At 28.5% G+C, this 27,977-nt stretch overlaps 1 protein-coding gene across 3 annotated transcripts; it reads left to right on the top strand.

Moving 5' to 3' along the window:
* The first annotated feature begins 222 nt into the window (after window positions 1-222).
* LOC135929309 (fanconi-associated nuclease 1-like) lies at window positions 223-26,825 on the top strand. 3 transcript variants are annotated; one of them, XM_065465835.1, is made up of 10 exons: window positions 223-585; window positions 627-837; window positions 7,714-7,911; window positions 10,750-11,599; window positions 12,410-12,559; window positions 13,759-13,966; window positions 17,253-17,504; window positions 17,553-17,969; window positions 25,717-25,919; window positions 26,617-26,825. In XM_065465835.1, exons 1-10 carry the CDS (start codon window positions 273-275, stop codon window positions 26,752-26,754), a joined length of 2,940 nt encoding a protein of 979 aa, XP_065321907.1. In that variant the 5' UTR covers window positions 223-272; the 3' UTR covers window positions 26,755-26,825. The 3 variants fall into 3 exon arrangements, with proteins under 3 accessions (XP_065321907.1, XP_065321908.1, XP_065321909.1); XM_065465836.1 differs by having other exon boundaries at window positions 25,717-25,869; window positions 26,617-26,776; XM_065465837.1 differs by lacking the exon at window positions 7,714-7,911.
* Window positions 26,826-27,977: the final 1,152 nt, after the last annotated feature.

The following is a 27,977-nucleotide window of genomic DNA, read 5'->3' as shown; positions in this document are numbered from 1 at the left end:
TTTAACATTAATTACGGCAATTTGTAGTTTAGTAATCTAAATTTTCATACTTTTATCTTAATTTAACATTAATTTGCGCAATTCTTATTTTTAATTTTATATGTTTTAAATATTATGATAGAAATTTTAAATAAATAATTATGTAAATAAAAAAATTTTGAAATACCGATTCGTAGTTTAATAGTGCCCATCATAAGTGATGTTGACATCATTCAAGTTAAATAAATATAAAATCATGATGTAATTTATAATTTGATGAATTTAAAACATTTATGGAATCAAATAATAAATCTCATTTATCGGGTGATCAAGATAATGAGGGGCCTCATATTCCATATTTTTTAGAATTTTTTAAAGAAATAATTAATTACATTCTAAAACATGAATTTGATTCCAAATTATTAAATGAAGATGACAAATTATTAACAACAAACTTTAATAAACTATCCAAAGATTGTCAAATTTTGTATCTTAGAATTTTTTCAAGAAAGCGAAGATGGATTCTTATTAAAAAAATTAATTATAAAAATATTGATATATTGAATTGCTGCAAAATACTAGCTGATCATAATTTTTTTGATATTGGTAATTTATTTTATGTACTTTTTGTTTCATTAATATTTTAGCCTTTGAACAAGGAAAAGATTCTTTTATCGATCTAAAAACTTTGCTAGAGCTCTTGCAAGCACCAGAACTTCAAACTATTTATAGACAAACTTTTATTTTTAACAAAGGAACTTTAAACAAGACTAAAATGATAGATGATTTGATTAAGATTAGTTCTAAACCATCCATTTTTCCTTCTTCAACATCACTCAAATCTAGTTTGTTAAAAAAGTATGATTGTGCTTCTATATGTCATTTATAAATCTATGTATACCTCTTTATCATAATTTTTATTAATTTATCTTTATGAAAAATGCTGTCTTGGTGATTCAAATTAATGGCATTCTTTTATCAGACCCCTTTAGACTTTAGTAAAATTTGTTGGCCAAATAAAATGAATATAACCCTTAAACAAAAGTTTTCTGTTGGTAATTTTTTTTAGAGGATTAGAGATTCAAGTTGGAAAAAATGACATATTTTACAATTTAGCTAGATTAAATTGATTAAAGTGCATGATTGCAAATAAATTATTGAAAAGAAAATATAGTCTAGAGAGGGTCAATTCCATGGCATAGACTGAAATAATGTGATTTTTGGATGACCCTTTTTAGATGAATGAAACTAGACATATAGGTTATATAGTGTATATGTTATATAAATCTAAAAAAATTATCATGAGAAGATCTAATTTGAAATGTTGAAACTCATAAAATATGTTTATTACTAATATATATAAATATTTAGGTAAAAATATGAATTTAAATTTTATTTAGTTTTTATAACCTTGTTGTAGTAATACTACTAATTTATATTTCAATTTATTTCAAACATCTAATTTATATTAATTAATTTTAGAATATTCAATTCTATTTTTATATATAATATCTATAAATAATATTTTATTAATTTATTACATTTCCTTCAAACATTTTAAAGTTAGATTCGTAATGTGATATTTGTGTTTGTATTTGCTTCATTCACTGGCACAACCATTTCTGTAACTTCCAAAGAACTTTCATGATTTGGGATAACTAAACTATTTCTTAACTGATCTGCATGCTTCCGTAATTTTCCCGGTAGATTCAACAATATAAGAATCTATTCTTTCTTTAATTACTCCCTCTCTCCAACCATTGGTATTTTCATTATATAACCATATAGGTTAAGATTTTAAATTCTCTTTCCATTGAATGTAAATCATGATGAAGGCTTTGTCTATCATTGGCCCTTACTATTTCTTGTTCGGCATTTGGTCGGATCCAATCCAGACTTGTTTTCAATTGCCTCCCAAACATAATTTTAGGAGATCTCCCTGTGGAGCTATGCTCTCCCAATTGGTAGGTTGTTAAAACTTGTGTCATAGCTTCTTTGGGAACGCTAATTGAATCTCTCGTGTCGTCACATAATACCGACCTTGCAAAGTTCGTACTGTACGTTCAGCTAATCTATTAGTTTTTGGATGATAGGGTGCCGAACGTATATGATGTATGTTATTTAAATCACAATACCTACGGAATTGCCCAGATAAGAATCGTGGTCCTTTGTCTTACACAATGTACTTGGGTATTCCAAGCCTAGCAAACCATTTATTTAGTCGTTTTATCATAGCATCAGCAGAGGTATTTTGCATTAGATCAACTTCTAACCATGGTCTATTTTTCTGGCATCCAGAACATATTTTGATAAAATTTTCTATATCAACATCACATCTGGGCCACCAACAATACAATCTAAAAATAGATTTCATTACATTTTCCCCAGAATGTCCCCGGTGAATCATTCCTAACACATCATTTCTTAATTTATTAGGAATAACCAATCTCCCATTCCATTCTATAATATCACGATTGACAGAAAGCTCTTCCCGTCGATTATAAAAATTAACTATTTCTTTATCTTTATGACGATCAAAGTTTCGCCAACTTTGTTGAATATGTATTGCTACTTTTTTTAATATTAAATCTTGCTTCAACTCTTTTCGTAGAATATTTTCTGACAATTGCATATCATCCAAATTAATACTTCGAATATCCAAAGCATGTGTAGAATCTTGATTCTCTTCCGAAATTTCTTGGTGTTTATTAATCAAATCTTGAATTCTAGAATCTAGTGTTATGCAACATTTTCCTTTTTCAATATTGTTGACCAAATTGCGTACTTGTTTAATCATAACCTGACGAGGCATTTCTAAATTGAATGCTATAATCCATGGTAATCCGAAAAGAGGCACCTCAGTTGTATTCATTATTACCACTGATAGGGTCCTTGTCTGAGATCCAATCCTAACATTGACTTGGGTCTCGCCCTTGACGTCTAACGGATGATCACCATATGCAGTCAATAGACTTGTTGGCCTAATTTTTGGTCGCCCAATACTTGTCCATATATCAATTCCTATCAATGACGCTTGCACCAGTGTCAAAATCAAATTCAACATTTAACCCATTTATCTCTGCAGTTAGTTTTGCTCGATTCTCTCGATTTTGTTGAATCCTCCAAATATTATGAATAGAATCACTTGATGACACTCTTATATAATTTAAATTCTTTGATTTACAGCAAACTGCAAAATGACCAATTTTTTTACATTTATTACATGCCGCATTTGTAGCTGGGCATCTCACTTCTCGGTTATGAATAAAACCACATTTATAACATTTAAGTTTATTATAATCTTTATCATTATTATATTTGTATTTATTATTCTCTTTATTAAATGTATTATTTTACTTGACTTTATTATAGCCTTTATCAAATGTAGTCGTCATTTTAATTGGATGTTTATAATTATTATCATTATCATTTCTTCTATTATTATCATTTATTTTATTAACAACAGACATATTTTTATTTGCCATTTCTTTATCTGCTCGCTCAGAAGCTAATGCCAGATCAAGAATAAATTGAAAAGTCAGTACATTATTATCTCTACCAAGACCGTCGGGATATAGAGCTCTAAGATCTCTTTTCAATCCCGGTATTTCCATGCCAACCATAAACTGATCACGTAAACGCTCGTCAATATCTTTAAGATAATGACAACGCTTGCCAATTGTTCCAATTTTATCTGCAAATTCAGTTATGGTTTCAGTTGTTCTCCGTAATCTAACTAAATCAAATCTAGAAGCAAAAGCTGTTGACGTCTAAATAGTTTAAAACATACTGACTTAATTTCCTTAAAAGATAAAGTTTCGATCGAATCAGGATAACAAAAACGGTCCACCAACTCAATATTCTTATTGCCAAAAAATGTTAAAAATATATCTTTATATTGACATTCAGATGGGCTTACGTTTTTTAACCGAAAACTGGCTTCCCATTGAGAGGACTCCCCAGTACACAAGGTACTGGAGAGCCCTGAGGCCGCGCCGGGCCATCTAACTGTTTTTATTAATATTTGTATATAATATCAGAACAATAATGGCGAATAGTAATTATATAATAATATCGCGGATTGATATATAAAAGCGAATACAATGATAAAACAATGATTGACGTTTGGGGGGAAAATTTTTGGGGCACAACGATCAAGAAATAAAACAATTTATTTTGTAGAATTTAATCAAAAAACAATTGTTTATTTCCTTGACTACCTATTTATAGGTATAGGACTTTATTTCACTAGTCCTTTAGGGCTAGATTTGAGCCCCTTAAGAATTTTTTCCCCTAAGCGGTTATAATGATAATATTTTGGCTCGAAGGCCTAGGGAGGAGGGGTATTGCCTGTCCTTTTACCCGGCTCTGGTCCAGATAAACCCTAAGTTATTTTACTTTTTTATGGGAGTATTACTCCAAGACGGGGGCCGGGTTGTAGCTATTGAGCTAATAATGCAAATGGTTTTTCGATAATAATATAACATATTTATTTACATGGTTAATATATGCTATGTTAATTTCAATTGATAATATGATTAATATGAAGGTGGGTATAAAGGGCTAATGTTTCTCGGGACCATAAGCTCGCTGTTCCTCGTTGGCTAACAATACTGCCGAGGCTATAGTTTCGTCGGTGTCTGTTAGATTGAGGGTATCGTCGAATATGGCCGGGTCGAAGTCCTGTTCCAGGGCGTCGATGTTTGTTACCTCGGGGATAATGATGTTTTGCCCATCTATTTCCTCGTCTAGTCTGAGGGGCGTAGAGGCTCTCATGAATGGGAAGGCTTGATCAATAGGGGGTAAGCCCTCCACATTGATATCGTGCAAGATGTTGTGTGCCTCCTCATTGCCCGTCCAGGCTCTGCTGGGTTGGTCTGCCAAGTTTGCTTCCGTAGCTATCCAGGTAAGGTTCCGAGCCAGGTGGACGAAGTTTAGGAAGCCGATTGCTAACATGATTTTAGTAACCAAGAACTCGCATGCTGGGGATCTGGATCCTCCCTTCTTGATTATGGTGTAAGCCACCTGGCTGTCAGTGACCAACGCCGGTTACCGTACCGTATTTATTCATTGCATATTTACAACCCACCCAGATGGCTAATAGCTCCTTCTGATTTATGTGGTGGGTTGATTGGCCCGGTATTTCGAGGGCATGCTTGGCTTCCTCGAACGTGAAGGAGAAGCGGTCGATTCCATCTGCGATACCGATATGAGTCGATGAAGCGTCCACGTGAATGATGAGTCCTTTAGGGCTAGATTTGAGCCCCTTAAGAATTTTTCCCCCCAAGCGGTTATAATGATAACATTTTGGCTCGAAGGCGTAGGGAGGAGGGGTATTGCCTGTCCTCTTACCCGGCTCTGGTCCAGATAAACCCTAAGTTATTTTACTTTTTTAGGGGAGTATTACTCCAAGACGGGGGCTGGGTTGTAGCTATTGAGCTAATAATGCAAATGGTTTTTCGATAATAATATGACATATTTATTTAGGTTAATATATGCTATGCTAATTTCAATTGATTATGTGAGAATACCAAGAACTTCGAGGGCTATATCCCGTTCGAGATTGAAGTGTCCAACTCGAATTTATCAAATTTAATCGTAGATAAATCCGCTATTTTTTTTTTGAATCTTCATTTAAGGAATTATTTTCTCCATTTATCGTCGCCATTTGTAGTAATACAACTACTAATTTATAAACAATACGACTACTAATTTATATTTCAATTTATTTCAAACATCAAATTTATATTAATTAATTTTCTATTCTATTTTTATATATAATATCTATAAATAATATTTTATTAATTTATTACACTTGTGAATAAAAAAAATTTCATGATGACTTCAACATTTTAAATACCCTTTATAATTGATTTTTTATATTTCTAACATAAAATTAAATGAAATTTAAATAAATATATGTACACATATACAGGGTTGCCAGGTCAAAATTTTCAAATTGCGGGAGAAATTTGGTATTATGCGAGAGAAATATAAAAATTGCGGTAGAAATATAAAAATTGCTAAAAAAATTTTTTGCGGCCGGGGATTTTGAATTGACTTAATTATCCGCCTATTATTTTTTATTTAGTTTATATAAATACAAAGTTAATAACTATTTTACAAAATAAAATAACATCTTGATATATTAAAATATATTAATTTATAAAAAAAAACCAACGATCTTTTTTATATATAAAAGAATGTAAACAAGATAAAATTTTATATAAAAAAAACGATTTTAATTTTACAATTAAAAATATATTTATGTGAATGTCCCGCAAAACGACCGCAATTGGAAATCTACAGTGTGTGTATAACATTATAGGGATAGTCGCTTAATTATCACGTATCACGTTTAAATACATAATAAGGTACTCCAAAAATAAAAATAATACAGATGAAACTACAGTTGCGGCAATTGTAATCACTCACAGAGATACTTATGATCACAATGTTGGTTGAATCTTTTTCTTATAATATTTAACTAACTAATATAAATGAAAACTATACTTGTTGTAAAACAAAAATGAGCAAGGCTATCATCAATTTTTTAGGACCTAAATCCAGAAGGTCAATTTTTGATGATTTGAAAAATGGGCATACATATGCAATTCTAATAGATGCATCTAATAAGGGAAATATTAAAATATTTCCCTTGATCCTCCGCTATTTCATCAAAATTAAGGTCTTTTCAATAAAACTATTAAATTTTTTCCCCTCGAATAGCGAAAAATCCAAAGACATAGCTAACCATATAATAATAAATATAGCAGATTCGAGATTATCAATAAATTGCATGTCAGTTTTCTGATCTGATAACGCCTCAGTGAATTTGGTAAAAACAGAGTGTATTTACAGAATTAAGTTAGCACAATGTTGGTTGCGATATGTTCCTAATACCCGCCATCGATAGAATTTTAAAATTTTATAAACCTTTAAAAAAATATTTCTTAAATAAAGATTATAAAAGCTGTCCTTATCAGCACAGAAAGCTGACATGCAAATCATGATAACCCTGAATCAGCTATATTTACCATTATGTGGCTAGCTACATCGTTGGATTTTTCTTTATCCGAGGAAAAATTTTTAACAGTTTTATTGAAATGTTCTTATTCTTGTTAAAATAGCGAAGGATCGAGGGAAATGTTTTAATATTTCTCTTATTAGTTGCATCTGTTATAATTGCATATGGATGCCCATCTTTCAAATCGTCTAGAATTGACCTTTAGGATTCAGGTACTAAAACACTTGTGATAGCCTTGCTCATTTTTGTTCTGTCACAAGTAAGGTTTGCACTTATATTGGAGTCGTTTAATATCATGAGAAAAAGATTCGACCCACATTGTGATGATATAACTCTGTGAATGTTGAACTACATGATAGATGTATACGATTTCCGCAAATGTAATTGCATCTGTATTATTTATTATTTGAGAATATTTTTGTATTGCAATCGATGTTGATATACTCCCCTATACTGACTAAGCGGGAGAAATTAAAAAATTGCGGTAGATTTTTGCAAAAGATTTTTAATTGCGGTAATTTTGCGGGAGAGAGATGTCTGCGTGTAAACTAAAAAATAGCGGGAGTCTCCCGCTGATGGGGAGAGATATGACAACCCTGCACATATATGATATTTAATGATAGATATTGCCAAGTCAATGTATAGCAATTTTCAAATACCAACCTAATTTGCTAATTACCGACCAATATTTATTAAAATTTAATAAGACCTTTATTATTTAACACATATTATAACGGAATCACGTGGTCGAGTCGGGCCTCCTATATATCATCGCCCCAAGGACGGAAATACCAAGTTGGATTAGAAAGAACCATGTTGCTGGGATTCGAACCCAGAACCATCGGATTGGTAAACGACGCTCTTGCCAGATGTCTCACTCGTCTCCTCTTTCACTTCTTGACGCGGTTATTTTCTTTAATAAATACAATAATATCTGGGTTCGCCTCCCTAAATACTTCTCTATCGTAGATTGTTCTCCTTTAATATGCCACTGCTATCCAAATTTCCCCTCCTCCATACTTTGATTTTCGTAACCACTTTTTGACACCCGACACCATCCTCTCCGCCTGACCATTCGAACTCCGGTGATACGGCGCCAAAATGTGTCTCGCCCCGTTTTTAGTACAAAATAACTTGAACTGTTCACTTATGAAGGCTGGACATCCATCAGATACTATCGCTCGAGCTACTCCGAACCTTGCCCAAAGATTTTTTAACGTCTTTAACACCACCTGAACTGTCAATCCCCTTATTTTTTTGTACTTTACCTTGTAAAAATTACACACCCCATTACATTTATTTTTTCATGAGAACACACTTTACATGTGTCTCCTTTAATTTCCTCGTCTGGAACCTTGTATTTTCTTCGCTATCATACCCATATTCTTTCGCTACATGTCCCCTTTTTCGGCATCTAAAGCACTCTACATTTTGCTCTTCGGTTTCTTCTACATTAGGTAAAATGACCCTTTCACTTTTCTCACTCTCAATAGTCCGCACATTTGAAGTATTTTGACCCATTCCTATATGGAAAACCCGCTGTTGTCATAATTTCCAGTATTACATTTCTCTTTATTGTGACCAAATCTTCCGCAACTCGCACACGCAATTTTTCTCGGTTACCCTGACAATACGGCTATATGTCCATATTTTCCACATTCGAAACATTTAGTTTCCCGACAATCCCGGACCATGCCTTGTTTTCCACAATTATTACAATTTAAATTCTCATTTCCCTTTTCCGCGAGAATCTAAATCCTGTCTCCATTCTTCTTCCCTGTGAATTCTCTCTTGGTCCTCTTTGAATTTCTAAAATTTTACCATTGTAGGACTCGCTTTATGGACTAATTCATTTACATCACTCTCCGTCCATCCTTGATTTAATTCTTGAACTGGTAATCACTTTACCTTTCCCATCTTCCTCCTCATTATGTCCTTCAATTGTCAAAGTTTGTCCGTTTATTTTAACATTGCGACTTCTCATCCTTCTTCCCCATATTAAACTACACATCCATATTAATACCAATGTCCAAAAATATTATACTGTATCACCCACCACCTAACAAATTTTTAGCTTTTCATACAGGCGTTATGAAATATTTATGATTAACTTCAAAAAAAATATTTTGGTTATTTGTAATGTCAACAGAAAGATAATATCAATGGCATAGTCCAATAATGCACATATACTATACATCCACCACTTTTTAGACACTCATTTCCGATAAGATTAAATTTAAGTCTTTATTATAATTCAAGTATACGACGGTTTCTTCAATTATTTCTCTTTGAGGGAAAAAACAACATTTTCATACGATAAGTCTATTTATGAAAAAATTTGGGCAGCACTTCCGTGTACAGGTCTATATGACAAAAAATATATATATATAACAATAAAAATAAATAAAATTTAAATATTTAAGTAAAAATATTGGTAAAAATATTGATGGAGAAAATTAGAATTTAAATTTTATTGATTTTTATGTTACATAAAAAAAAATCAATTATAAAGGGCGTTTAAAATGTTGAAGCTCATCTTGTATGTGTACATATATTTTTATTTGAAAATTTTTTTTATTCATATAGAAACTAAATAAAATTTAAATTATTATTTTCTTCATCAAAATTTCTACTTAAATTTTTAAATATTTTAATAATTTGGTGAGTTTCATTATTAAACAAGCCCCCTCTCAAAATATGTTTTTTTCTTTACCAGAAATACAATTAAATTGAAAATATTTTTAATTTATTTTAAGGAATATAATATGATAATAATTTGTGACATTGGACTATATTTATCTTATAATTTGAGATTTTAAACCCTTTTGAAAAAATTTTGATTTTTTATAAAATATACAATTAATTTAACATTCATGCTAAGTTTCATCCATTTTAAAATGGTCATCTGAAACGCTGGGTGATTTGTCATGAAATTACCCGCAAAGGTATAGACATTGAGTGCCAATTTAATAACTAAAGCGCCAAAAGACCAAATTTAATAGATATTGGTCAAATTTGATATATCAAGAACACAAAATTCATTTATCTATCATTATTTAAATATATTTATTCTATGAAAAAAATTATAAATGATAAAATAAATTGAATTATTTATGATTGGTAAAATTGATTAAAATCTCTAGTTGATGAATATTGCACTTAGACGGTGAAATTATATCAAATAGATTTTAAAAAATTGAAGAAAAAAAATTAAAACTATATATTATATTCTATGAAGTATGCAAATACATATTGGTTAACCATTACTTCAAAAGTAACATTATAATAGCTACTAGTTTTAAAAGGTAGTATTTGCAACTTTATAAAAAAATATAATATTTAAATATTTATATTTGGAATTCAAAAATTAAAGGAAATATATAAACTAGGAGAAATTTATTTATGCTACTTTATCACTACAAATATATGAATTCACAAGTAAAATATAGTCTTTTTAATTTTTTCTTATAGAGTTTGATAACATGAGATTCCAAAAAAATTTAAAGAAGATTAAAAATTTTATATAAATTTTTTTAAAAAATTTGTTTTCAAATCCTTAACAGTAAATTAAATCTTAGGAATTAAGGGTCTGAAATTTTTCCTAAGAGTCTTAAGTGTATTGAAACTGTGCATATCAAATCTTACCAAAATAGTTTAATTCTATATCTGGCTCTAGTCTCAACAATCTCAAATTCTTTTATCACCTTTATTTTATATCATTATATTTATTTTAATATTAAAAGATGCCTAAGAATGTTAGGACAAAGTATCAGGCTATCTGAAACACCGATGCAGATATTTTTAAAATTGCTTACACTATACTCTTTGCCCTCGAGTCTCTACGAAAAAATGGAAGAAAAAAAAAATATATTTTATCAAATGCTATTGTCTAAGACTGGTAAACTAACCTTTCCATCTTACCAAATAAACCATAACCTAAACACTGTCATATTTGAATCCAGAGAATCTTTTCACCATTTTCAATCACTCTTAAACATGTATTCCGAAAGTATGGAACATTTTGAGAAGAAACGTTATGAATCATGTGTTAAAATTTACCAAAATTCTATTGTAATATTACTTCAACATTATGAATGTCCGGAAGCTTCCAGCTTGACACGACAAGTCCAACTCTACTTTAAACTGCATTTTCCTGCCAAATCGCCCGCAATCCATAAAAAACCCACACGCAAAATTCTGATCAAAAAAGAAACAATCAGGGAAAGTGATGATGACCCGAACGAAGTATCGATCGTGGAAGAAGTCAAGGTCCACCAAACTGAAGCGGAAATTGGATTAAAAAACAAATTTTTATCGATTATGAATGGATTGGAGGACAGTGAAAATCTAAGGCAGGAATTGGATCGAATATCTGCCATGCCCGAGTACCTCAGAAAATATTCGGCATACTCGGTCTTTCTAAGGCTGGAATCATTAGCCTCCGAATCTCTCCAAAAGCTCAAAAAATACGAGAAGGCCACAAAATTGCTTAGGCATTTATTACGTCATAGCCATTTAGCAACTAAACGTAGAGGTCATTGGTGGAATAGATTGGCGCTTATCACCGAAAAGCATCTCAGAAATCCGAAAGAAGTAATATAATTAAATTTTATATCGTCTTTTAGTAATTTTCTCGAAGTTGAGTTTCAGGGGATTTAATATAATTTTAATTATTTATATTTTAAAACTATGTCTATTGGTAGGCTTTGCACAAACAATCCAAAATATCCACTTTTTTGCGTTTTTTTAAAAAGGGAAATTTTGTTTGTAACTATTTCTTTGATTATATTTATATAATTTTAAATTGGCAATTTTTGTTGATTTGTTTTTGGCGGTTTTTTTGTCACAAAACATATTTCGATTTTAGGTTATATTCTTTTCACCTGTAAGAAAGAAGAAAAGAAAGAAAGGAAAAAAATGCTTCATTCTGTTTAATCGTTCGGAATCTAAACTGAAAGGATAAGTATAAAAATATCTTACCCCTAGAAAAAAATGTGACTTAATAATAAACCAAATTGCTAAAAAGAAAAAAGAATAATATTATAAAATGTTCCAACCCTAAACACTTTGTTGATAAGATTAAGAAATTATTATTTTTTTATTAAGGCAATAAAATGGCCAGACCTATTAATGGTTTTTAATAAAAAAATATATTCTTGATAATCTGTAAATATGTTTTATAGAATATTTGAAATTATTAATATAAAGGATATCGATATCTCCAATTATGATTAACTATTATATTCATGGCCACCATATTTGAATGATTTATAAATTACAAATCTAAAACTATAGTTAGTAATGACTAATGAGTATACTAAATTGTCTTTTGGTGAATATTAACTGATATTTTTTTTATCTTACATACACATTTATCTCTATTCTGAAAAAAAAATAATTAAGGCCATTAAGATCGTCAAATCTGGGCTCGAAGATCCACAAGCTAGAACTGGTCATAGGTTATCTTTATACGATAGATATAAAAAATTGTGCCCAAAATGCAACGAAGAATACGTCATTATGCCAGATCTCGAAACCAACGCGATCCAGAAAGTTTTAAATGATTATTTTGTTTTATTATTTTTGGTGAATATTTGTTATTATAAAGTGTATATAATATTATGTTACAAGATTATATTTAACAATGAACAATCAAACGGTAGCTGACTAACTTTGTTTCTCAATTTTTTTTGGTCAAAGAAAGTTTTTAATATATTTTGATTTTCAAGTCAAAACAGGGTAGATAGGACCACTAGAATCATGAGAAGTACTGAAATTTAAAATTTTATGATTTATAAAATAAAAATTAAATATTAAAAAATATATTGTACAAAATGTTACAATTTGATTGATATGGATGGTCCTATGTGCCTCGGGCTAACGTGCCCTAATCTACTCGCGAACGCGACAAAGGATGATTAAAACGAATAGGTTATTCTTTAATTTGATATATGTAAAGTGTTGATGAAAACCTCAACTTAGACGCTTGCTAAATCAAGATTTTAGCCAAAAATAATCTAAGCCTCGAGATTTTGCTGTCTTTTGGAAAACGAGGTTTAGTTTATATTTTTTGGCGAAAATTTTTATTTAGTATTTTTTTAAAAAGCGCCTTAAAGTGAGGTTTTCTAAACACTATTCGTAGGATTAAGTTTTAGACTCCTTTAATATTTTGACTATGATTTAAATTTAATATGAAATTTAGTTATTTTTTGTTTATAACTATTTACTGTCTTTTATAAAGATCAATATTTAATTTTCAACCCTTATTATTGTAAATGTTAAATTTAAAAAAAAATCAAGTGCCGTGCTATAAAAAATGTGTACACGTAAAAAATAATAATATATAAAACAAATAATAATCAAAACATGAAATACAATTATTTGACAAGTCCCCTTTTATTCGGAGTACCCTTCTTAATAATAATTTTTTTTACAGTATATAATATATATTAGGGATATATATAATTTTTTAAACCAAAAAAAATATGGAAGATTATAATTAAAAGGAAATAAAACTTACATACAAACTAATGTTGCTGCTGATCGTTTATTAACATTTCCTCTAACTGCTCTTGAATCTCATACTCGTGACCTTGCGAATAGTTGCTCTCATTCGTTCCCATATGATGAAAAGTTGCAATATAATCTTCCTTATTTTTTTTAGTTTCAAAAATTTATATATTCTTAAATAATTTTTTCGTGAATGGCCCTTCCTGTCAAATATCGCATTATATTATCGCATATTTCTCAAGATAACAATATGTGGCAAAGTTTTTCCAAAACCTTCCGCACAAGGAAAAACGATATTCTTTACTACCTCTCAAATCCCGTCACAGCAGAAAAGTGGTTTAGTCCATAAAAATTATGAACAAGAGGAGAAAGAAGAAGATAATCCCACGTCGCTATGTAATGTCGAAAATCTAGCCCTGAATCATTACCTTGAACACGGATTTACTCATGGTATGTATACAGTACGGCATCACATATAATATTTACCAAGACTGATGATTCTTACATTAAAAACATTTTAAGCGTCGCTGAATACAAATCAGTTGGCGATACGCCATTTTAATTTAGTATGAAATTTTTTTATACATAAATGAAACTTTGAAAAATTAAGTTTTTATAAAGTTTTAAATGTAAATTTTTTCTATGGGGAATTAAAATGTGTCACTAGCTGATTTGTATCTATACCCGATCAAATGATTGAAGTCTAGATAGTCATTGCTCTTTCCTAGATCAACCAGTATCGTTTTATTTTCGTTTTTTTAAAGAAATTGTTTAGATTTTTGGACAAAGACTATCTATTTACCATAATTATTTGATTTGATAATTATATTGTTTTGAATTTTTATAAATAGTAAAAATCTTATACGTAGTCTAAAGCGTCATCCCAAAATCGAACTTAGATATATTTTCAATATTTGGACTGAGCTGGACGTGTTTTTTCTCGTAAATTACTCTTGTATTTTCTTCTCGTGAAAATATCGCCCTTTAAATTTCTGAATTTTCTTGTAATTTGAATTTGATATAATGAGAATCGGTGACGTCACTAGTTTCAACTTGGTCTGGATTGGAGGAAATAGTTTTAAAAAAAAGAAATTCAGGGATATGAAACAGAATTAGGGAAAATTATGGAACTTGAAAGAAACGGGAACATTCCCCGACACTTTTATAACGTTCCTAAAAATAATATTAAAAATGTATTTTATTACATAATTATATTATAATCGTTCATTCATAAATATATATATTTTTTAAATAAATTATTTATTTTAAGCTATTTCACTTTAAAATTAAATACAAATATAAACTACATCAAAATAAAATATATTTAAAAAAATAAATAAGAACATATAAAAAAAATTATGTATAAATTTTATATAAAAAACATTATAAAGAACTTAAAAAAGGCACATATCACTCTAGAGAAGAGTGAATGCTTAGGAAATTGGATCGGTAGAATTCGAGAGACGAAGGTAGAATCCTTCGCTGGGGTCGCGACTCCTTTTTTTGCCTATGGTTTTACTAAAATTAAGAGTCTCATTTTCAACTTGCCTAAGGTTTTGGTAACGATTGGTATGAACACTAATGCTTATCTGCAAAATCGACACAAGTGTAGTTCCAGATCAACGGGAGACCATTCCTCCAGGTGATAAGGGATATCATTTGAAAGGCCCACTGGTTGAAGAGTGGGTGGGATATTAACTTTTTGAGGGCAGTTGTTAATGGATTTATGGCGGGGTTGCTGTCCGCGAGAGAACTTGCAGTGCAAGGGATTGCGGATTCAATATTATTGAAATTTTAAATGTAATTATAATTATTTTTATATAATTATATTAAAGAAAACTATTATTTATTATGGATAAAAGGAAATACAACTATTATTGTATATTCCTTTATTATTGAACATATCTAATAATTTAATTTTTATAAGTTATTTATATCATAAGAAAATGAATCTCATTCCAATTAATAAGGAATATATCAACAATTTTTAACTAAGAATTTGCAGTTTACCTAGGCATTTGTAGCTTAGTCAAACCGTTTTTAATGCATACATGCTCATCTCTCATACTTTTTATTAATATAATATCTATAATTTAAATCATTTATTAATTATATTATCAGTTATAGATTATATTCATCTAAAAGTATATAAAATATTTCTATTGATAAATCACTTATTTATATAATAAAATTAATCTATTTGCATAATAAGTAATAAACTAATATATTATTGAAATAAATATTTTAATTGATAATTAAAATGGATTTTGATCTTTTTTATAAAATTTTTATAATATACAATTATTTGTACATTAAGACGCCATTTTATCAGATCAGAAAATTTTATAATATAAGCCGATAACCGATATTTAAAAAAGATGAAATATTGGCACGATCCGATAAAAAATATCGGATACATCCTTAAATATGTAACCAATATTTGAGAGGTGTTTTTCGGCACTCAAATTTATATAACACCACCTAACAAATATAAATGGTAATCTTTTAGAAAATATTTTAATACTGCATAATGTAAAAATTGGTATATATGGAGAAATAAAATTGGATATTTTTAGGAACGCATTCCGAAACGGAACAAAAATGGCCGTTATTCATAGTCCCTGAGTAAATTATATTTATATTTAGCTACATACAAAAAATCCATATCCCCCAAAAAATAATATAAAAATGGTGGCCAGAACTTTTTTCCCTGCCCCACCTAGCGATGCTACCGATGTATGAATGAAAGCTATAAGTGCCGTCAAGCGTAGATATATTTCTCATCATCATTTTTTTTATCTAATTATACGCAAATTAAGAAATAAAATTGAATCAATGTTAAGGATTCAGGGATAGTGTTCAAATTGAACTGATACCCTTTTGTTTTGGCAATAAATCTGTCAAAATTCCATAAAATTTTACAGATTGAGAGAGGGATAAATTATCTATGTTTTCTAAAAATTTCATCAAATTCTATCAAAGTCCAAATTTATGCACATTAAAAGTTGGACAAACAAAATTCAAACTTTCCCACATGTAAAAATTTAATTTTTTATTGAACTTTACATAAATGGTTTTCATTAAAGATGACTTGAATAAATTTTTTAAACAAGAAAAACATTATGGAGGCGTAAGGCTTTTGAAGGAAATTGCCTTGAATCGATTGATTGCAAACATTGGTGCTACCGGATCAGCAGAAAGTGCCAGTTTCTCGGGATTTGACGAATTGTTTTATGGGTGTCAGGTCGGTCTTCTTGGCTGAATGCGAGTGTTTCAACAGAATCAGCATTTTCCATAATACGAGCTGCGTTTGGTTTACCACCATCACACCGGTTTTCTGCTGATCCGGTAACATAGTTCTCGAATTATTTATAGATGACAAATTTATTGTCAAAACAAAGGGGATATCAGTTCAATTAGAGGCACTCCTTATATACTTTCCTTTTATCAAAATTATAATAACTTTCTGATTTAATTTTTTCTTAATTTTCGCATTTTATTTTGTACTTATTCATGATAGTTTTTTGTTTAATTTAGGTGAATAAAAATGATCGGGTATATTTAGGTCAGACATAGACAAAAAAAATCGGGAATATTATCCGACTGGATTAAACTTACAAATACAGTTCTGTTGCAGGGTTTAATTTCGATTTAAGAATATATACTATTTTTTCGTATCTTCTTAAATTTGTTATATTTGGCTCCTTTTTTTAAATGTATGATTTTAATATTTTAGGTGTGCATGCGGAAGGATCCGTTTTTTCTACCTTGACATTTCTTTATTTTTGGGATGAGATTTTCTCTCCAAATATCCCAGATACTTTTAGGAATATGTTTCAGACGTGCCCGTTGGATTGGGAATACGATTCTTTTTATAGGCGAAGGAAACGGCAGATAGATCTTAAATTGGCACTTTTGAGAGAGGAACATGATTTAAATGATACAAATCTTTATATAATACGCCAAAATGACGACAGTTTTTGTAAAAGTAACTGTGTTATTCGTAATAGTTTTAATTTTAATAATCTCGCTACAGGTCAAAAATATAATAATAACGGTGAAAGTTGTGATGGTGATGATATTATAGACGACTTAAAACCAAATCAAAAGAATTCAAAAAATGTTGACCTGCGTGATTACAATAATTGTGACATTAACCAAGAAAATAACGCGAATCATGTTGTTAAAATCGATTCGAATGATGATGATAATATCAATGCTATTTCTAATAAAAATAGTCAACTTTATTTCGGTATCAAAACCGATGTTATCACTGAATCCTTTATTGATGGCCAAAAAGATATTATAGGAAAAGGGGAGAAATCAAAAGTTGGAACAGGTAGGTTGGGCTATTTAATCGATGTTGTGTCATCTCGATGGGATTTACTTCGTGGTACATTCGATAATGATTCGAACGATGCACGGAAAGGACATGATCAAGAGATCAGATTAGGTAAATTATCGGTGAACTTATGATTGATTATTAACCCATAAACGGTTAACATGCTACATCATTGATTTTGAACTAGAATTTTAACCATTTTCGATTTTATCAACCCCCTTCCCCTCTTCCCTCAAACATAATTGTTAACCAAAAATTTTTTTTCAGATTAATAACTCCATTCCCCTATTCTTCATATTTCTAAAAAGGATAAATATCTCCTACCTTGTATGTTAGAATATAATTGGGGTAAATAATGAATTTTAAATAAATTTTTAATTATTTTGAAAAAATATTTTTATGTACCTTTTACGGTATGCAAATCATATGGAAGTACAATTAACTTTTATATTTTTTGGATAAAATTTGCTTTTGAAAGGTTATTAATTATTTTTGTTGTTGTTTCATTCTATATAATGATATATTTTATAAAATTTTTAACTTAAACATGCATAATAAGTTTTGCAGATTGTTTTTTCGAACCAGATGAATTCTTATATTTACATCGCAATGAAATTCTATTTGCAACAAAGATGATATAGAAAAACGATTTAGTAGATTATAATGTTTCTTATATTATTGTTTTTAAACGGCTAGATTTGAGCCGATTTTTAAAAACGGCTAACTCAATATTTTAGCCAGGAAAATTTTGTCAAAGCCTCTAAATTTCGTTAATAGATGTTCCAAACCTTTGTGTCGTCCATGAGTTGCATAATATTTTTCTGAATAAAACATTGAGTTAGCCGTTTTTAAAAATAGGCTCAAATCGAGTCGTTTAACAGCACTACCTGATATAGCAGAAAAAACTGAGATACATTGTGATTAGAATAATGTTATTAGTAATAAGTAAGGCTGTGTTGATCCACATGTATTCACCGATGATCATATGTTTTCCTATCTTCATTTAACACCGATCCGATATTTGTATTAGTTATTTTTTACAATTCATCTTTGAATCAAATGTAATAAAAAAATTATATATTCTATGCAAAAAATCGTATTATATATTATTTTAATATTACTATTTCTACAATTAGGATAGTTTAAAAGAAACAAATTGTTATTATTATAATATATATGTCGTATTGGGATATGTAATCATGTGGGATTCGGAATCCCAACGTGGGGATTCAAGATCTTGAATCCCTACGTTTTATTCGGGATCTTTTGTTTTAAATATATTTTTTTTAAATATTTAAAAAATATTCCGAATCCCCATGAAAAAAAAATAAAATAATTTAATTACTTTTTCTTGCGGCTGGCACCATATAATTAAAAGGCCAAAATAAGGGATTTAAAAAGAGAATTTAAAAAAAAGTAAATAGTATAAAATTAAGGCATATAATGAATGAAAAGAGATGAAGTTGAGACTTTTTTGTTTTAAAAGATATTAATAAATATATTTATAAAAAATCCGATTTATTGCAACAATTTTCGTTGAACATTTAAGCAAGGACGGTTACGGTTTAGTATGTAAAAAATTATAATGGTTACGTTTTGGTTACGGTTCTTGAAAAGAAATTTATTAAGGTTCGGTTCAACTAATTATAAAGGTTTAGTTCATTACGGTTAGAAATTTTTTTTTTATTGAAACCATCTTCTAATTTATTTATATTATAAGCATCTATGAATTATATATAAAAAAAATATATAAGATTCAAAATAACTCATTTTTAAATATATTATTTGAACTTAGCCCTTTCTACAGAAACTTGTGTTGCGGGAACCGCCAGTACTATAAGAGAACGTTTATATAATTCTGGATATTCAAATTATTTCTCTAAAATATAAAAAATGAACCGGTTTAACCGTTTTTTCTAAAGGTTCTTTTTACTCCTTCAAAAAATAATTATATTCGGTTACGGAAAAATAAATTTTTTTAAAAAAAATATTTAACCCTTCAATACTCCGGTGAAAAAAATGACGTTAGTAGTGGGGTTTAATAGACCCCAATTTTAAATGTATATATGTCCAGTTATATTCATTATTTTGATTTAATATTTGAATATAAGATAGAACTAACCTTAAACTTGATAAAATATTTATTTATTTTTATTTCTTAAGTTTAGATTAAAGATGGTGAGGTTAATTATAATTTGTGCCAAAATTTTATAAAAAAAAGCTTACTTTTTTTAAATTGGAAATTAAAAATTAAAAAAATAATTTATCCATCATATAATCCTGATAATTCATAACATGGATCTTTATTCTTCAATATTAAAAAAAATTACACTGATAAATTCAAATATAAAAAAAATATTGAACATTGAAATATGTTAAATTTGACAATCAAAACATTTGTTACATAAAATATTAATGTGTTCTAAACATAAATTTATTTTGCATATTTGACAAAATATCAACAAAATCTTGAAAAATATTTCTAATGTGTGTTGCTTTGTCTACCACCTTTCTCTCTTCTCTTGTTAGTATGTCATCAAATCTCATTGCATGAATTAGAAATCTGAATCTTTTAAGAGGCATTGTTACTCTAAATATATCAATTCCAAACCCATCAGATTTCCATAAATCAGACATATTTTGATGGTTAGATTTAAAAATTCCAGCTAAATAAAGAATTCCCAATAATGCTTTGAATTCAGTTATATCAACTTCTTTTGTAGAACTTTCATATTGATTATAATTTTGACTTACAATTTTAATTTTTTGGTTGGTATGATAAATTATCTCTTCAATCATTTTTGGTGTTATGAACAAGTCAAAACTTTTTCTGGAGTGTCAGCTAATTTCCTATATTCTTTTACTCCTGGCTGATCAATAACTATATTTTGCTGACGAGTTCTTATTCTCTGATTGGGAAAATCCTTTTTCCATTGAGTAACCTTATTTTTAGCTAATTTTAAAGAGAAATATGATAAACGATTTTATATTTACCTAAATAATACTTAAACTTATTATCTGTTTTAGCTAATATATCTTCTTCTTCATCTAATTCAGATTGTGTATCATGATCACTATCATACATAAAATCTTCATCCTCACTATTAATTATATTATCTAAATCACCTCAAAAAAAAATATTACATTTATATATTTTATATTTACTTTCAGAATCTGCAAAAATCATAGTAGATGATAGAAAGAGTTTGTTGGAGAAAACATAAAATAACTCCACCAGAAAAAATATTTGTGTTTTCAATTTTATATATCTCATTCAAAATATGTTATATTCGAATTTCGTTTTAATAAATTTTATAATATAGTGGTATATATTTATAATTATAAAAGTTTTAAAAAAAAAATTTAAAAAAAAATTACAAATTTACTCCGGTGGGGTCTCACAAACCCCAAGCAGTCACAAAATGCTTATATGTTAAAAACTACTCAACCAAAATATGTGAAATTTGGAATATAGATTCTAATATTTGATGAAGCTACTGAAGAATCCAGATCATGATAATTAACCGTTTTTATGCAATATCATTTCCAGCATGCCTGGGGTTTCCTACACCCCACCGGAGTATTGAAGGGTTAAGGGGATTCGAAATCTTTTTTTTAAAAAACAATTAAATTATATTTTTATGCCGCCTGGCTGGCACCAAAAAATTTTATTTTTAGAGATATTTAATATGTATTACTTTTATGCTTTAAAAATATTTTTTGTTTTCAAAAATTTTTTCTTTTTTTAAAAAGAGCTAAATTAAATTAGAAAATATATATTTAAATTATAAAATTGCAAATTTATATTTATAAAAAAAAATTGTTCACGTTCGATCACGCCCAGGAAAAATTTTGGAAAGGCCCGTCACGCCTAATAATTTAAAATTTATTCACACTCACTCAGTGACCCACCGTTACACGATGGGTCACGTGTAATTTCACGGCCCGCGACTACCTCTAAACATTATTATTTAATTGTTTAGATAAAATTTTTTTTCATTGATAAAATGGTTAAATTATTAAGAAATGGATCTTTCATGGTATTAAGAAGTCTTGGCAGTATATGAGGTAGTAAGAATTTATCATCTCTTATATTATGCCATGTGCAATTATTAAATAAGCATTTGTATTATTTAGGTTAATATTTTTAGACATATTTTGAAATAGGTAAAATAATTTTATGACAAAAAATCAACCTAATTTGCTAAACATGGACCAAAATTTATTAAAATGTCATAAGATCTCCCATTTATTATTAAATTTAATATGTATACGGAATCACGAGGTCGAGTCCTATATCATAAACCAGAAATCACTTGGTTATGGAAGTAAAAAAATAAAAGAATTAAATAATAAAAAAAAATTTTTTTAAAGTACTCCCATTCAAATTTTTAGAAGCAGTTGCTTCGGACCCTCACCGTTGTAGTAAATGTTTCAAACAAAAAATCGCGCTTTCAAATTGTTCATAATATTACTAATAGCACATGTTCAAAAAATGTTGGCCATAAAATTATATGGAAAAATAGTTGTGCTACCAATAATATTGGGAAAAGTATTTCTAATATTTTAAAAAGTCCCCTTCTTTTATTTCCTATTTAAATGATCGTGGGCGTCAAATCATTATTTATTCTCAAATAATAGGACAAAATAACTTTATATTAGGTGATCACGTATTATTACCTATCCATAGGACAGATAGAACTAATATTTGTCATAAAAATTAGAAGGAAAAGTAATAAAAATTGAAAAAATAAAATATGGGTAGGAACGTGTCCTGGAAAAATTTCAACACCCTTTATTGCTTCTGGTTTATATGAAACTATAAAATTGAATGATTTTGAAATTCCCAATAAAGATATATCAATCATAGGTAATTTAAGCTATTTTTATAGTAATAATATATACTCCTAATAAAATATATTAACTTTTTATTTCAAGTGCTAAAATAATTTAGGAGCTTCACGATACGTTACTATGGAAAAACTTCGTTATGCAATTGCAAAATGGGTTGCATGAACAAACGTTGAGAAAGTTTCAAGAACAAACTTAAATGTTCAACCAAATGCCATAATGCATTGCATAACTGTTGCAATAAATAAATTTTTTATTTTATAAATATATATTCATGTAAAGATTTTATATAAATTTATAAAAATAAAAGTGTCTTCTTAACCTTATCCCTTTTCATTCATTAGAGGAGACCTGTGTCTTGTCGAGCCTTAAAAAGCAAACCTTATTAAAATTAAAAGTACTTTGTCATTTTTAATAGCAAATATCTCATTCTAGTCAGCTCTATTAGTTTTATAGTAGTTTTAAATTTCAAAAAAATATATCTAATATTTTTTTCAAAATGTTATTTTTTCGGGAATTTTTTTTGGGAACGAGTGAATCCTACCCGGGGACCAGTGGATTTTTTTTATTTAATTCTTTTATTGTTTTACTTCCATAACCAAGTGATTTCTGGTTTATGATATAGGACTCGACCTCGTGATTCCGTATACATATTAAATTTAATAATAAATGGGGGTCTTATTACATTTTAATAAATTTTGGTCCATGTTTAGCAAATTAGGTGATTTCTTGTCATAAAATTATTTTACCTATTTCAAAATATGCCTAAAAATATTAACCAAAATAATACAAATGCTTATTTAATAATTGCTCATGGCATAATATAAGAGATGATAAATTCTTACTACCTCCTATACTGCCAAGACTTCTTAATACCATGATCCATTTCTTAATAATTTAACCATTTTATCAATGAAAAAAAAATTTATCTAAACAATTAAATAATAATGAATAGAGGTAGGCGCGGGCCGTGAAATTACACGTGACCCATCGTGTAACGGTGGGTCACGGCGTGAGTGTGAATAAATTTTAAATTATTAGGCGTGACGGGCCTTCCCAAAATTTTTCCTGGGCGTGATCGAACGTAAACAAATTTTTTTTATAAATATAAATTTGCAATTTTATAACTAAAATACATATTTTCTAATTTAATTTAGCTCTTTTTAAAAAAAGAAAAATTTTTTGAAAACAAAAAATATTTTTAAAGCATAAAAGTAATACATATTACGTGATATTAAGCGCACTAGCCCCTAAACGTCGTACATATAGCAAAAGTTATATATACAACAGAGCAACGCTTGGTTCTCTTATGAAAAAACCCATCAAACTGGGATAAAAAATGGGAAAATAATTAAGAGGACCATTCACGATTTTTGGGCAGGCCGCAGTTACCTGTGCGCGCCCATGGGAAGTAAAAGGGACAGAAAAAAGCCCATGCCCGATTAAGTAAGTTTTGATTATGGAAGGGTCATATTGGCAATGTTACAATTTACAATTTAAGTCTTAGGAGTAACTATAATGTTCATATAATCATTCTCTAAAAATAAAATTTTATGGTGCCAGCCAGGCGGCAAAAAAATATAATTTAATTGTTTTTTAAAAAAAAAGATTCCAAATTTCCTTAAATATTTTTTTTAAAAAAATTTATTTTTCCGTAACCGAATATAATTATTTTTTGAAGGAGTAGAACCTTTAGAAAAAACGGTTAAACCGGTTCAGTTTTTATATTATAGAGAAATAATTTGAATATCCAGATTATATAAACGTTCTCTTATAATACTGGCAGTTCCCGCAACACAAGTTTCTGTAGAAATGGCTAAGTTCAAATAATATATTTAAAAATGAGTTATTTTGAATCTTATATATTTTTTTTATATATAATTCATAGATGCTTATAATATAAATAAATTAGAAGATGATTTCAATAAAAAAAAAATTTCTAACCGTAATGAACTAAACCTTTATAATTAGTTGAACCGAACCTTTATAAATTTCTTTTCAAGAACCGTAACCAAAACGTAACCATTATAATTTTTTACATACTAAACCATAACCGTCCCTGCTTAAATGTTCAACGAAAATTGTTGCAATAAATCGGATTTTTTATAAATGTATTTATTAATATTTTTTAAAACAAAAAAGTCTTAACCTCATCTCTTTTCATTCATTATATGCCTTAATTTTATATTATTTACTTTTTTTTAAATTCTCTTTTTAAATCCCTTATTTTGGCCTTTTAATTATATGGTGCCAGCCGCAAAAAAGAGAAGAAAAAGTAATTAAATTTTTTTTTTCATTGGGATTCGGAATATTTTTTTTAAATATTTTGATCCCGAATAAAACGTAGGGATTCAAGATTTTGAATTCCCACGTTGGGATTCCGAATCCCACATGATTCCATATCATATATCAAAAAATATTTGTAATTATTTGGGTTAACTCCGTCATTATGTTAATTTTTAAACTTTAAATAATTTTTTGAGCTCTATTTTTTTGAGATGCAATAAAAAATAAATTATGTAATTTTTAAAATTTTAGTCATATTTTTTATTTGTGGAAATAGAGATGAAAAAAAATATTAAAAAATTCTAAATTAGCTAATAGCGTGCTACCTTTTTGAAAAAACGATAGCTTGCTACTTTTAAAAGTAGCTTTTAACAAACTGTCACATTTTAATCTTAATTGCAGAAATAAAAAGTTTATAAATTGCATAATTCGATTTTTTTAAAAATAAAATGGAAATATCAATATCGGTACGGTGAAAAAATTTGAACCCACATTGGCCTAGTAATTACTTAGAATTTTCATCGAAAATTTATTAATTGAGTTTTTGTGACTTATTAAAAATATCTTATGTTGATTAAAATTAGTACTTAATAAACCTTTTCAAATAGCGTCTATTAGTAGCAACCTCGTTATATTTTTTTATTCAAATGACAAATCAGATAAACACTGGTGACTAACGAAATAATCAGAGATTTTTTTAAAATATATTATATATTTATAGCGCCAGTTCAATTCCCGGGTCTCAATTGGGACGTATTCGGTAACGATCCGATTATCTCTAAAAATTCGGCTTTAACCATTTTAAAATGCTTAGGTTGCCACAAATTTTCGCTCATTGCCGAAGTTTTGATCAAAGATCACAGGAATCATAGAAGTGGGTTCCCTGATTTAATCCTATGGAACGAGAACACTTTCAATATTAAAGTGATCGTTTTATATATAATAAATGAATTAAAATGAGAATATATTTTGGTCAATTAGCTTTCGATCCTTTTCTATATACTTTCTGTTACATATGTGAATCATAGACCTTCATAAGGGCCCAGACCCGTAGTAAAAATGTCTTATAGGCCGCAGCCCGGCCTATATTTAATATTTAAAATATTCTCAAGCCCATAATAAGTTTAATAAATTTTGCCCAAACCGATATCCAAAAATTTAATTTATTGTTTTAATGAAAATAAACATTAAGTATAATTTAATCAATCATTTTGTTTGCAATACTTAAAATTATTATTAGAAGAAAAAATTGCAATATTTTTTTAAGCTAGCAACTGTTTTAATAACCTAAATTTAAATGAAAAAATTTTAGGCCTAAGCTCGGCTCAAACTCATTAAAATTGGGTCTGGTTTTAATACCGAGAAAATGCAAATACCCTTAAAAAATTTAAAAATTTATTTTTTTTTTTCAAAATTTGTTTGACGTTTTAGAACTAGGACCGAACCTATTTTTTGGGCAACTGTTCTGAATCAAACTGGGTTCTTCACAATTTGGATCTAGTTTTGATGCTTTTTATTGACAATATGATAATATGTCTTGATTTAAGGAGTTGTTAATTAAAATTATGAAAGGTTTTATTTATTTTTTTAAATCAAAAATAAAAAACATATCTATATTTAGATTGCAGAAGTCAAAGGATTTGGTGACAAATTATCCACCAAACAAATATTATGGCTTGATTACTTAGCGTCAATAGGTGTCGATTGCGAGGTTTGTAACGTCAATCCTACCAATTCTAAGAGAAAACGCTTATCTTGAACAATTTATATATATTTTATTTACAAACAAATAATTTTTTTCTTTCTAAAAATTATACCAAATTTTTGATATACCTCCTTAGTAAATTATACAATTATAATTCTAATAATAATATATCTTTTTTAAAAAATACAAAATCGAATAATTTGTTTAATAAACACATTCTCGAGGAATTGGCACAATTTCCAAAATTAACTTCAAATAGAATTTGTCTCCTAACCCCCCCCCCCCTCCTCACTTGCAAGCTCACTTTAACTCGGCTTGTTCTGAATCCCACCATGGTAGATTCCTAAAATACGACTTTAAATTGAGCGGCTCAATAAGAAATTTGACGAGACTTCAGAGTGGGATTAAGACTCAAAACTTGCTAGCATATGGGAGAGCTCGATTCATATAATAGTAAGATGCCTTCGATGCCACCCTCAAGTGCCTCAGAAAGGTTTGGTCAGCCTTTGGGAGTAAGTCCATTCTAAAACTAGTAATATAATTGATATCAAAACATTTAAAGGACTACTGTTCGGGATATCAGCAAAAGAGTTCGGATTGCAATCCGTTAAGATGTTGATGCTATTTCACTTGCATCATTATAAATTTTGCTTTTTTTTTGATAATGAAGTCATTCAATAAAAAAAATGCTTAGTTTATTTTTTCCTAATTTTCCCTTTAAAGTTATTCAATAAAAAAATATTGAAAGGTTTTATAAGTAATACTGTGGCTATTATTTAATTTCCCTAAATTTTCCCGGGGAAATTTCCTCTGAGCCAATTTTCCCGATCTCTAATCTAAGTAATAATTAAATCACTCTAAAAGATTATTATTTATGTTTGGGCGTTGGTATTATTATAAATTTGAGCGTTAAGAATTTCCCACACTAACTTGGTCATTACAAATGAAGCCCTTTATTTTATTTTATATTATGATACTTTATAGAGTTTATTAAAAATTTTATTTGTCATTCGTGGTCCTAGATAAGCTCATGGTGATTTATAAATATAGTAGATTTCTTTCATTAAAAAAAAAATTTTAAGTGTATTTGTAATTCTTAATCCTTGACCTACCGTCTTCTGTCTATTTAAAGTGTTTATTATTGCAGTTAGAATAGTTTACGCTTTTTGAAAATTTCAGATTAAAAAATAAAAATTAATACAAATGAATTTATGTAAGAGTTCTAATTTTATTCTTAACTTTATATTAAATAATTTATAATGTTAATATCATCTGGG

This window comes from Gordionus sp. m RMFG-2023, chromosome 5, assembly GCF_954871325.1.
Source record: "Gordionus sp. m RMFG-2023 chromosome 5, tfGorSpeb1-WG-v2, whole genome shotgun sequence".
NCBI lineage: Eukaryota > Metazoa > Nematomorpha > Gordioida > Chordodea > Parachordodidae > Gordionus > Gordionus sp. m RMFG-2023.
This window is presented reverse-complemented; position numbering and strand designations above follow the sequence as displayed.